This window comes from Salvelinus fontinalis, chromosome 4 (genome assembly GCF_029448725.1).
Source record: "Salvelinus fontinalis isolate EN_2023a chromosome 4, ASM2944872v1, whole genome shotgun sequence".
Classification (NCBI taxonomy): Eukaryota; Metazoa; Chordata; class Actinopteri; order Salmoniformes; family Salmonidae; genus Salvelinus; species Salvelinus fontinalis.
The window spans coordinates 73,863,736-73,877,252 of NC_074668.1; the positions used below are offsets into that span (position 1 = coordinate 73,863,736).

At 41.9% G+C, this 13,517-nt stretch overlaps 1 protein-coding gene across 1 annotated transcript; it reads left to right on the forward strand.

The window, feature by feature from the left end:
• Positions 1-3,445: 3,445 nt before the first annotated feature.
• LOC129854359 (toll-interacting protein-like) lies at positions 3,446-13,068 on the forward strand. The gene is made up of 6 exons (XM_055921311.1): positions 3,446-3,635; positions 9,076-9,225; positions 9,352-9,534; positions 9,718-9,870; positions 9,991-10,078; positions 10,929-13,068. The coding sequence occupies exons 1-6, from the start codon at positions 3,603-3,605 to the stop codon at positions 11,147-11,149; spliced, it is 828 nt and encodes a 275-aa protein (XP_055777286.1). The 5' UTR covers positions 3,446-3,602; the 3' UTR covers positions 11,150-13,068.
• The last annotated feature ends 449 nt before the right edge of the window (positions 13,069-13,517 follow it).

Consider the following 13,517-nt stretch of genomic DNA (forward strand, 5'->3'; position numbering starts at 1 on the left):
GTGTGAGATGAACATATCCCAAATTCAACCCTAGCCCAGAGTCCCTAGTCCAAACCCCCTAGCCCTGACCCTCTCGCCTTGAACCCCTATCCCTGACCCCCTAGCTCAGCGTCCCTAGCCCTGACCCTCTCGCCTTGAACCCCTATCCCTGACCCCCTAGCTCAGTGTCCCTAGCCCTGACCCTCTTGCCTTGAACCCCTATCCCTGACCCCCTAGCTCAGCATCCCTAGCCCTGACCCTCTCGCCTTGAACCCCTATCCCTGACCCCCTAGCTCAGCGTCCCTAGCCCTGACCCTCTTGCCTTGAACCCCTATCCCTGACCCCCTAGCCCTGACCCTCTTGCCTTGAACCCCTATCCCTGACCCCCTAGCTCAGCGTCCCTAGCCCTGACCCTCTTGCCTTGAACCCCTATCCCTGACCCCCTAGCCCTGACCCTCTTGCCTTGAACCCCTATCCCTGACCCCCTAGCTCAGCGTCCCTAGCCCTGACCCTCTAGACCAGTCTCTAGTCACTTGTATAAACCTGATAGGAGTGTATAGGTATAAGTGTAACCGGTGCTGTACTGCACCGCTGTAACTCTGCATTGTGTGTGGTTGATTGAGACTATAGAAGTAGACTTTGGAGATCTTGCTTGTTTGTAGGTAACCAAATACTTATTTTCCACCATAATTTGCAAATAAATTCATAGAAAATCCTACAATGTGATTTTCTGGATTTTTTTCCCTCATTTTGTCTGTCATAGTTGAAGTGTACCTATGATGAAAATTACAGGCCTCTCTCATCTTTTTAAGTGGGAGAACTTGCACAATTGGTGGCTGACTAAATACTTTTTTGCCCCACTGTATGTTCTGCGAATCGTCGCCTCTTTCTCTCATAGTGCATCAAAATGATTTGAGCACGAGCACGCAGGGCAAAACGTAAGTACACACTCCCCTACTCCCAGGATGCAGGCATGCATAATAACAAATCAACATGCCATATTGATATGAACCTGGTGAAATTCACACAGTACTTTAACAACACTTACATTCACGCCTCCTGAATATCACCAACCGTGTAAAACTCAACAAAATAACCTACCAAGCTCAAGGCATAATTCTGAATTCAGCTCACAGCTACCCATAGGGTTCAGGGCAAGTGAAAGTTGGTCAGGCCTTCAACTGCCCCTAGATGCATAGTGCCTCTTACACTATACCTACCTTCTTAGCCTTAAAAAAAAGAAGTCATTCTGTACTAAATTATATCTCTATACTATGTTAAACTTGCACCTTCTGGTGGATTGACTCAATTAGTCTCTTGACTGGTTTAACTACTCTCCCCGCACTTGTGCGTCCTGCCACTGGGCTAGGGGCCATGGTGACTAACAGTGGCTCTGGCCTTAGATCATTGATCAGAGGAGGGTTTGAAGTAATCAGCTCCAGGATCTCAGAGGTACTTCCCAGGTCATTTTCCTCAAGCAAGCAAGGTTCTTCTGGTTCTGACTTTCCATCCGATGTCCAGAGCTCGGAGTAATTGCTTGAATCCTCCACCACCCAAGATGCACTTTCCTCCCCAGAGTCCTCCATGTCTTCCCTGTCCAGTCCAGCGCCAGAGTGGGTGACCTCTCCTGCATCTACATTGATTGAAGGTCCTGCAGCATCACTGTCATTGAAGTGCACTGAATCATCAATTTCAAATGGCAGGAAATTCACCTGCAGCAGTACATTCCTGTGAACCACTTTCTCTCTGCCTTAACGGTCTTGCATTATGTATGTGGGAGTTTGTGGATTGACTGAAATCACTGTGAAAATCTTGGGGTTCCACTTGTCAGCCAACTTGCGGTGGACCCTTTCACCCTTGTTGGCGATGAGGACATGATCCCCAATGGACAAACTGATGCCTTTAACCCGCTTGTCATACTCCCGACCTTGTCGTCTCTGTTGCTTGTCAGTGTGCCTTTGGGCAACACTCATAGCTTCCTTCAGGCCAGTGATGAGTCTCAACATACTTGTTGCAATCCACAACACTGGAGTCGTCCAAAACATTGCAGAACATCACATCCACTGGTAGCCGAGGGACCCTACCAAACATGAGAAAGAATGGAGCATAGCCCATAGTCTTGTGAACAGTGGCATTGTAAGCAAATGTCAATGACTGGATTTGTTCAGGCTAGAGTGAGGTGTACTCTCATGTGTGTCTGGAAGTAGCTAGCAAGTTAGCCAACATTAGCCAGTTCGCTTGGGTGCTTGATTGCTGTTTTGAGGTCAGAACAGTCAGATCAACCCGCGAATTTACAAACGCCCACTCTGGCACTCCAGATTGAATTTACGAACACACCCATTGTGTCTTATTAATGTTTCGGCTGTAGGCCTATATATCACAGTGGCAAGGCATATGAACTAACATGTTATAGAGCAAACAACACAGTTATTACAACACATGTAATATGGCTTTTTTAGGGGGGCTTGGCTTCCCCAGTGATTTTACCCATGCACCGCTACTGAGTCTGAACAGCCAAAAAACACATGGAATCAGATATATCAAACCACATCAAGGTGGTTTGAAGTCAGATACAAATCTGGTTCCTGGCCATGTACCTTGTGTCTGAACGGTTAAATCTTATTTATTTTCCCTTAATTGGTTTTTAGACTTATTTGGCATATCTTGTTGCTTGCTAGCTGCTTTGTTGACAGTTTGCCAAGAACATGTGGTAGCTAACTAGCTTGTTAATTGTTTCCAAACAAATTAGTGAATGTGCTAGAAAGCTAAACGGCTAGCTAGCTAGTTGACTACTGTGGCCAAAAATGGTTTGTTTTGAATGTTGGATCGTCTTATCATTCGAAGCTTTAAAAGTGTTCTTACACTATGATTTTGACCATTCAAAGCAACTGTGAAACGTACATGGCATGCATTGTTGTCACCTTAGCTTGCTACATAACTTCTGAGTGATAGGAAGAAGAGCACCACCACCAATCAGCCTACACCAATCGTTAATATGACAACTAGCTTGGCCATGTCAACTAATGACTGCTGTCTGAAATTCGATTTGGTCACTTGTAACTTGCTGTTTGGACAGTCAGTATTCCAAAATGGATTTGAAAAACGAAACTGACTTGAGCTTAAGGCCTGCAGTGTGAACAAGATGTGATACTCACAACTCACTTCAATCGAATAGGAGGAAAATAATGGATTATAATAATAATATAATAATAATGGAGTGAACAGCCTATGCCTTCCTGTCCTCATCTGCTTTTCCTCTATGCACATGTTGGGAAATAAATAAAACTGATTAAAGCTAATTCTGGCTGTCCTGTTGTTTTTTGAAAATTAAGGAGAAAAGCTATTGGCTATTATGGATAATTGAGTTGCACTATATTTTTCTCTCGCCCAAATCAGACTAAAATTGCGACTGCACGCTTACTGATGTCCTGAAACGCACCAATCAGAAGCAGAACGAAGTCAAGTCAGCTGATTAGTCAGGAATCTTGGCGTGACACGATTGGATAGCTGGCGAGCTTGAGTTGTTTACTTTTTTTGCTAGTCATATTTCCTCTCTTCTTTCTAACTGTACACGGTCACAGTAGGCTTTCGTTATTTGTGAAACTGACACACTTCAAAACGGAATGAGTACTACCATTAGCACCCAACGAGGACAGGTAAATATAACAACTAACGTCAGAATACAAACTATAGTAGCTAGTTAGCGTTAAATTAGCTAACGAACACGGATAAACACCATTTTAGCTAACGTTAGCTTCAATAATCACTATCTGTAGCTAGCTGCAACGTTTTAATGCAAACAACACCGTAGCGTTAGTTAATTTAACAAAGTTACCTAGTTACAGTAGCTAATTAACTTCCAGGTAGATACATTAGCTTCAACAAGCTAGCTTGCGGGGTGGGTCGTTTTTACGTCAGCCAGCTAATTTAGAAGCCTAAAGTTTGGCAAGTCTCTGGATATAGCCATATAGCTAACGGTAGCTAGCTTGCGCTCCTTAGCTAGAGCTTGCCAGGAGCAATAACCACAATGGCGTGGTTAACACTAGGCTAACTAGCTACGAAAATTAGCAAGCTACTGGTTAAATCTAAAGTCAACTAGCCAGTTATCTAGCTACCTAACGTTACTTCTTCTTCGATAGGGTTTAATGGCGGTTGGTATCCAATGTCAATGGTGCATTACCGCCACCAGCTGGACGGGGTATTGAATAAGAACTAAAAAGATCTTCCTCGATAGGGTTTAACGGCGGTTGGTATCCAATGTCAATGGTGCATTACCGCCACCAGCTGGACGGGGTATTGAATAAGAACTAAAAAGAAAACATTCCGGGAAAGGGGGAAAAAAAATACATACATCATAATTTCACAGTCCACATCAATCACAGTCCACTTAAAATACATCCCTACACAGGCTCAGGGGCCTGTGATGGGGCTACATTCACCGACAGCATTTCTTGCACTGCCTCGGCTGTGAAATCACGAAGACGCAAAACACGTTCAACGGCATTCACAATGATTCCAATTTTCTTAGACTTCTTCTCCGCTTGTGCTGTGCAGTTTATGACCATTGCAATAAATAATACAAAGTCCACCTTTTTAACATGTAGCATCTCACTGTCCCTCAGTTGATGAGAAACCTTCACTGGTTGTGGTAGCTCTACCATTGCTTCTTCCCTGCCACTTGTTCCTTCCAATTTTCTCACAGCCTCCAGATAGGAGACAGCTGGACACTCTTTACCCTTTCCACCTCTTTCTCATTTACAGAACACTCCAAAAATGCAGGGGTGTGTTCACCTCCACAGGTGCATCATTTCCCTTCATCTGGCATACGATATTCTTCCCTTCTGCACACACTTGACACATCTAGGGAGAGACTCTTCATCAAAGAACAGTAGGGAACTTTTTTTCTCCGTACACCATACAGGTCAATCGACGTGCACCAACCACTCCATCGATGTCTTCAGTTATATCCTCAGCCTTTATTTCTTGCGACCACACCAGAAATAACCCCCTTGATAGGCGTTCTGCTACGAAAATCCATGTAGGAAACATTCCACTCATATCTTTTTGAGTCTTAACACGCGCTTCTTCTGCTCCGCAGACATACAACAAATTTAAATAAGACCACTTCTTATGACTCACTGACTCCACACTTTTTTCCAACACATTCCAGATTTTCATGGACACGTTAAATGGATTTCCCAAGTCGTTTTGATCCAAAACTGATCCAAAACCATGACTCAGACCAAAAACAAGTCTAGTGGTTTCTTATTTTCCACATAGCTTTACTTCTCTTGTTTCGCTTTTTCTTCGCAGCTGTCACCCACTCTTTCTCACTTTCTGTACTATTAGCTTCACTCGACTCACTAACAGTTTCAAACAAAACCTCAGTGTCCGCCATCTTCCGTCTAGCTAACTACTGTATTCACAGGAGCCTTACATGCTGACCAGACCGCACGCATGTTGATTTTGTCCCCACTCCCCAGACGCGATCAAGACACGCAGATTGAAATATCAAAACAAACTCTGAACCAACTATATTAATTTGGGGACAGGTCAAAAAGCATTAAAGATTTATGGCAATTTAGCTAGCTAGCTTACTGTTGCTAGCTAATTTGTCCTGGGATATAAACATTGGGTTGTTATTTTACCTGAAATTCACAAGGTCCTCTAATCCACAGATAACTAGAAAACAAACTTTTACCCTTTTATCTCTCCTCCTCCAGGCTGCTTCTTCTTCTGACTTTATATGGCGGTTGGCAACCAACTTTAAGGTGCATTGCCACTACCGACTGGAGTGTGGACCTCAGTTAATCTTTCAATCACCCATGTGGGTATATGCTCCTAAAAACCAATTAAGAGAGAGCACGTGGTATATGCTCCTAAAAACCAATGAGGAGATAGGAGAGGCGGGACTTGCAGCGCGTTAAGGTTCACAAATAGAACCAAGTTCTATTTTAGCGCCTGGCTACGCAGACGCTCGCGGGCAGTGTGTGTGCAATGATTGAATAACATGTGCAGTTGAAGTCGGAAGTTTACATACACCTTAGCCAAATACATTTAAACTCAGTTTTTCACAATTCCTGACATTTAATCCAAATGAAAATTCCCTGTCTTAGGCCACCACTTTATTTTAAGAATGTGAAATGTCAGAATAATAGTAGAGAAAGATTTATTTCAGCTTTTATTTCTTTCATCACATTCCCAATGGGTCAGACATTTATATAAACTCAAACCGTATTTGGTAGCATTGCCTTTAAATTGTTTAACTTGGGTCAAATGTTTCAGGTAGCCTTCCACAAGCTTCCCACAATAAGTTGGGTGAATTTTGGCCCATTCCTCCTGACAGAGCTGGTGTAACTGAGTCAGGTTTGTAGGCCTCCTTGCCCGCACACGCTTTTTCAGTTCTGCCCACAAATTTTCTATAGGATTGAGGTCAGGGCTTTGTGATGGCCACTCCAATACCTGACTTTGTTGTCTTTAAGCCTTTTTGCCACAACTTTGGAAGTATGCTTGGGGTCATTGTCCATTTGGAAGACCCATTTGCCATCTATTTTGTGAAGTGCACCAGTCCCTCCTGCAGCAAAGCACCCCCACAACTTGATGCTGCTTTACGTTGGTGTCACGTCCATCAAAGGGAGGAGACCAAGGCGCAGCGTGATTGGAAACAAACTAACAAAACAACAAAACGAACGTGAAGCTATTAACAACTTGTGCTGACATGCAACTACACATAGACAACTACCCACAAATACAGGTGGGAAAAGGCAACCTAAGTATGGTTCTCAATCAGAGACAACGATAGACAGCTGCCTCTGATTGAGAACCACACCCGGCCAAACACACAGAAATACAAATTATAGAAAAAAGAACATAGAATGCCCACCCAAATCACACCCTGACCAAACCAAAATAGAGATAAAAAGCTCTCTACGGTCAGGGCGTGACAGTTGGGATGTTGTCCTTCAGCTTGCAAGCCTCCCCCTTTTTCCTCCAAACATAACGATGGTCATTATGGCCAAACGTTTCTATTTTTGTTTCATCAGACCAGAGGACATTTCTCCAAAAAGTCTGATCTTTGTCTCCATGTGCAGTTGCAAACCGTATTATGGCTTTTTTATGGCGGTTTTGGAGCAGTGGCTTCTTCCTTGCTGAGCAGCCTTTCAGGTGATGTCGATATAGGACTTGTGCCTCGTTAATTAAAGCCCAAAGTCATTAAAACTCGTTTTAATGACTCCAACCTAGGTGTATGTAAACCTCCGACTTCAACTGTATGTATGTGTACATGTATTTTGCAACGCAAGTGACGTGAGTGGTGTGGTCAGCATGTGAGGCAAATGGCTGTAGCTAGTGTCTATATGGCCAGCTTAGCTAATGTTACTCGCACAGATTTAAGCTTGCTTGAGTTTATCAGGACACAGCTAAACCACTGTCGTCTGTTAGCCAATTCGAGCTGAAGTCTAGGCAAGTGATATTAAAAAACATTTTACTGAACCACCTCTATAGGGCAGTGATGGAGAGGCATGGCCAAGCTAGATCTGATGATGTTGGACCGGTTTCCCAGACTGATTGAACCCTAAACTGAAAAGCCTTCTCAATATAAGGGACCAAGTCACCTGCCACTTTTTGTCCAATAACTAAAGATAGGGTGGGCATATTGTTATGCCATTTTCAGGGTTCTCTAGAACACAGAGATGATTCAAATAAAATGACATGTATGAAATTAAAATGCCATATTATGAAAATTAGGCACTTAATACGCAAATGAGTCAGTATGGAAAACACAATTACAGTAATTAAAGCCCAATAATTAAAAGTAGGGATGGTTATATAATTAGCAAATCTTAATGTTTAATGCAAAACTGAGAGTTTGTAAGAATTTTAAACAATTTATGAAATTAGAATCATTTTTTGTACAATTTATAAAAATGTGATACTTTAATATGCTAATTGATCTGTATGGAATAAACACAAAATACAGGAAGTTAAGACCATTCATTTAAACTAAGGTGGTCATTGTTAACATATATTGATGTTTTATGCAGAACTGGCCATTTACACTGAGGAGTAAGGTGGCCATGCCCGTGTACACACACACACCAGGGATGTTAATAGTACATATAATTGGGATTAATTACATAATTATGAACAAAAAGCAGACTTACTATTTAGTATTTACCAATTAGCAACTGTTAGGCAGTATATATCACAGTTATGTTGTATTTAGTTGTCCAACTGAATAGGCCTAGAGTGCCAAATAATAATAACCCTGTGCCACCTGCATACACACTCTGCATATCCCACACACTCGAACAGCACCCCCACCAACACACACACACACACACACCCAGTGCCTAACACAGACACACATTTCTCTGAATCCTCACACAGCACCCACCAACAAACACACACACACCACATCACACATAGCCTAAAACAGACACGCTTCTTACTAAGTCTGAACTGTTACACAGAAGTCTACATTGTAATGTTATTTTTTGGTGTTGATTTCTCTGGTGAAGGGAGTATAAACTGCACCATTTCCAGCAAATAATTATCCTAGGCTCAGAAGAGACAGCCAGCTGCACAGAATGATAGATGGGACACTTTTTCAATTCACTTAGCTATGTTGTAAACCTGTTGCCACTGAATTCTTGTAGTTTTTACTTGAAAAAATAAAACCATTAATCACAAAAAGTGGCATAATACTGCCAATGCTGCACAGCGCTGCCTCTCGCCCCAGTTGCCTTAGGGGAACAGTGTCAACCACTCCCACACTCATCATGGAAATGTGAGTGGGGGAACAAGAATTTGGAGCAACCTCTGACAACCCCTACATAAGGGGGGTAACAACTGCCACATTAATGTTTTCAAATTATTAATGTATTTTGACAACCATATTATTGACATTTAGTGAAAATAGATTTGTTTACTTCTGTTCTTTGTAGAATTCTCACATAGCGTCCATTGTTTGTCGCGTCACCTAACATGCTGTCAATGGTGTGTCTGAGAAATCGCTGCATATTGTGACCCTTTTCTTCCTCTAGTGTGGTTTGCCTGTCCTCATCCACAATTCCTCCGCCCCTTTTGTCTTTTTAGGTATACATTGGGGAGTTGCCCCAAGACTTCCTGCGTATTACTCCCACCCAGCAGCAGCAACAAGTTCAGTTGGATGCCCAAGCAGCGCAGCAGTTGCAGTATGGGGGATCCCTGGGCACTGTAGGACGGCTTAGCATCACTGTAGTGCAGGTAGGGTGTTTTTAACTGCATCTGCTTGGTCTTTCCCTAGAATCAAGACTTATTGTGGAACACAAGGTTATTAATGCAGTGGGAATGTTTTCCTGTGAATCACTGTTATGTCCCTCTTCTCTCCAGGCCAAGCTAGCTAAAAACTATGGTATGACACGCATGGACCCTTACTGCAGGGTCCGACTAGGGTATGCTGTTTATGAAACACCCACAGCCCATAATGGTGCCAAGAATCCACGCTGGAACAAAGTTATCCAGTGCACTGTCCCACCTGGTGTAGACTCCTTCTACCTGGAGATCTTTGATGAGGTGAGAAAGAAGGAATTAGGGGGCGGTGGGTGAGGAGAAGATAATAACTTGTTATTGGCTCGATAACTAGGCCTGTCTAGAGTTATTGATAGCAATCTACTTTGAGTATTTCTTCTTGATGATCATCCTTGATTTTATGGACAAGTTACTGATTTGAGGTGTTTGTGCTGGTCACTTTTCCAGAGGGCATTCTCCATGGATGACAGAATTGCATGGACACACGTCACCATCCCGGAAGGCCTGAGAGAGGGTAGTGTGGTTGATGAGTGGTACAGCCTCAGTGGCAGACAAGGCGATGACAAGGAGGGCATGATCAACCTGGTCATGTCTTATGCTGTGAGTTCATAAAACACACATGCTCACATTGTACATTGTCATTGTAGTACAGTTTGAAAGTGATTGATGTTATCTAACAACTTGCCCCTTATCTCTTCCTCTTGGCTCTCATGCTTTCAGAACATGACAGCAGGTATGCATATGTCTCCACCCGTTGTCCTCATGCCCACAGTCTATCAGCAGGGGGTAGGATACGTACCCATTGCAGGTGAGTAGAACCATACTCTCCAGTGATGTAGTGTTAGGTTTAATTTTGGATACAATAATCCAAACGGACTCCAAGGAAACTCAAGCTAGATTAATTCACCACACTGGGTGTTGCAGCTGAAAAAGCACACATACCGGTCATAACACGACTACAGGCTACTGCAATCCACTAGATAATTACACTCCTCATACACAAAGAACCTAAATCTAACACTACTTTTGATCTCTAAGAATATATAAAAACGGTATATTCATATTCAGAGTATATAAAACAGTAAAGATACAAGACAGTTTTAGAACAGTAATTATGATCTATCAGCTCAAACTCCGTCAGCCCTATTCCACCCTTATGGAATCATTTTTGCCCTCAGAGACAGGCCCCCTTTCCCTCTTCCCAAATACAATGCACATAGATCTTTCCACCTAACCCATAACATAATAATTACTACTGCTAGGCTAATTATACAATTATAAATAGATTAAAACGGGCTCAAGTCAGTCTTCAACTGTTGGCAATCTTGGACAGAGACACTGCAGCCATCTAAGGCCCAGTTCTATTTTGATTGCTAGTCTACTTTCCAAATGGACGTGGTCATAGCTTGCCTTATGTAAGTGAAACTAAAGGACAAAACAGACCACGCCTCTGACTGACCACAGGACATTGTTAATTTTCCTGACTATTCTACATGTTGAATTGCCACTGCTCATCGGCACCCAGCAGGTGATCTACTTACTGTGCACGGCTGATGTTTATTAGTGTGTGTTGCCCTTAAGAACTGTTGACCTGTTTAAATTATACATTTAATAGGAGATTGTTGCTTACCCATTTCTCTCTGGTTTGCTCTTCTCAGGAGTGCCCACTGTATACAACCAGGGAATGGTGCCCATGGGTATGCCTCCAGCACCCACAGTCGCCCCACAAGAAGCTCCCTGTAGTGAGGAGGATCTTAAGGCACTGCAGGACATGTTCCCCAATCTGGACAGGGAAGTGATCCGCACTGTAATTGAGGCCCAGCAAGGTAACAAGGATGCTGCCATCAACTCTCTGCTGCAGATGACAGAAGAGCTGTAACAGTGGAGCCACAAATAGAGCCACTGTGGCGGCCAGAACATTGCCCATTCACAGCAACAGCACCCTGCACAGTTTGTAAATATGCACTCAGGCCTGCGAGCTCTCAACTGTCACTCACACTAAATAAAATCCAGCAGTTTTCAACCATAAGCAGATGTCCATATCTGAGGTGTCACACATTTATACATCTGTATACATTACCATCTGTATTATGAAACAATGTATAGCTTTGATCCCAGTCCACATCTGGGATTGGGACAAATTGGTTTGCCTACTGATAAGTGCTGTGGTGGCTGGTTGGCTTCTCAATTTTACATTCCACTTTACTCAGAATTATGTACAATTAATGTTGATGCAGTGCGATGTAGGGGTAATGAAAGGAATTGATCCTCCAGAAGCTTTAGATCTTTGAGATGGCAGTTGTTGTGAGACATTGTTGAGAGCTCCCTAGCCAGTCTTCTCTGTATATGTGTATTGACCAGTACTGTCTTGAGCCTATCTGTGTTTGATTGATATATATATCAATCTGTATAAATATAGTTATATATATTGAAAAGATGATAAATTATGAAGACAAGAGATTTAGGTATGCAGCGGTTCAGAGCAGAAAGAGGACTTATCACAATATAAAAAACCGCGAGGACTTAGAAGATGTGCAAATCCTCGCATAGCCACACAGCCAATGCCTATCAACCTCTCAAATGTTAAGGTTAATTTGCCACCATTCCACTCTACTCTGGATAATGCCATATGATTTTGTACTTCTCCAACCAAAAATGCTATATCACTGGTCAGTGGTTGTCTATGATGGAAGAATATATCATGGAAATCCAATATCAAATAATGACATGGTAATATAAAATTTCTGAAATCAGTGAAGATATAAACATATTGCTGATATCATCCGTTCCCATCACCCTATCTGAAGTCACCGGCTTTATTGCAAATTGTTATAGGCTGTGAAAATCCCTGCTGGACTAATAACTAAAATGGTGTGCACAACCAAGTAACATGATATTCAGAAAATTGGTATACGTTGGTATGATTATCATACAGATAAAATATCATGTCCTAACACTACCATATATAGGCCAACACATAAAGAGGAGACTTGTGAAGATCCATCGACATGAGGTATTGAATGTTGCCATCACCCCAAAGGCCTGATTTTAACATGGGGTTTTCATTTTCTATTTGTATTCGCTTAATCTTCAAAGATGTGCATATATTTTTCCAAGGAAAGATCCTCTGTTTTGGTGTGATTCATTAAAGAAAATATATAGTTAATTTCCTTCATGCTTAGGCCATACTCCATGGGTGTCATACAGTATGTAAAAATTATTCTTGTTTAAATTTAAAAGACTTCATTGCTGTTTAGTGATCCCAATTCTGGGCACTTATGTTTGATTGATTTCTCTATCCCCTCTTGATTTAACAAGTTCCTGTTTACCTTCCACTTTTGTGAAGACTTTCATTTTAAATGTTAGGTTTTCTTCTATGTTTTGCCCCTTACTTGTCCCATTCTCATAGACATATTTTGAACATGATTGTGTCATGTTTAGCCAGGCGTCTGTATAACTCCTAACACTTCCAATGTTTAGCCATGCTACTTATTTGTTGGTGGTAGTCCATAAGTAAATGTACCTTCCTATGCTAAAGAGACCATAACATTTCTTTCACTTTTACAGTCCTTTTAGATCAATGTGCACAAGGATGTTCGAAGGCACTCTGGCGGAAGTTAGGAAGGTTGTTCTGATTCTGTTGCAATGGAATGGCAAGGCTACATGCTACAACAGTTTAATGGGTTATCTGGTTTGAATGTACAAAACTTTTTTGGCATCAAATTATGTTTGCAATTTGACATTTGCTCTTGTTTGTTTTACTCAAGACACATTATGGAAATAAATGTTTTATCTGCATTTGTTTGGTCTTGTAGTGTAGATCTCAACCTGGTTTGTTTGCCATGCCATTTTTGGACTTGATTGAAATATACCCATTGACTTTTGAAGAATATAACTTAAAAATTACTCATGAGCTGAGTTCAACTGTTGTAACCCATCATAACCCAAAATATAAACTTGTTTTACTTCTTTGTAAACAATGTAATTGTAAACAAACACATGATTAAGGCCAACATTCAATTCGGACTGTGGAAGATCTGTGTTACAGCGCAATTGACATATCAAGGTAATTTCCGATTGAGCCGACGTGCTGCGTTTACCGTTAATGTGGTCTCTGCTATCACTGGAACGTTGCCTTTAAAACGTGCATATATTGGACAAAATGCGATTGGATTGAATCTAGCCCTTAAACTATCATTTTGATCTCATGGATGGTCGGTCCTTACATCAATAGAGATAGAGACTGG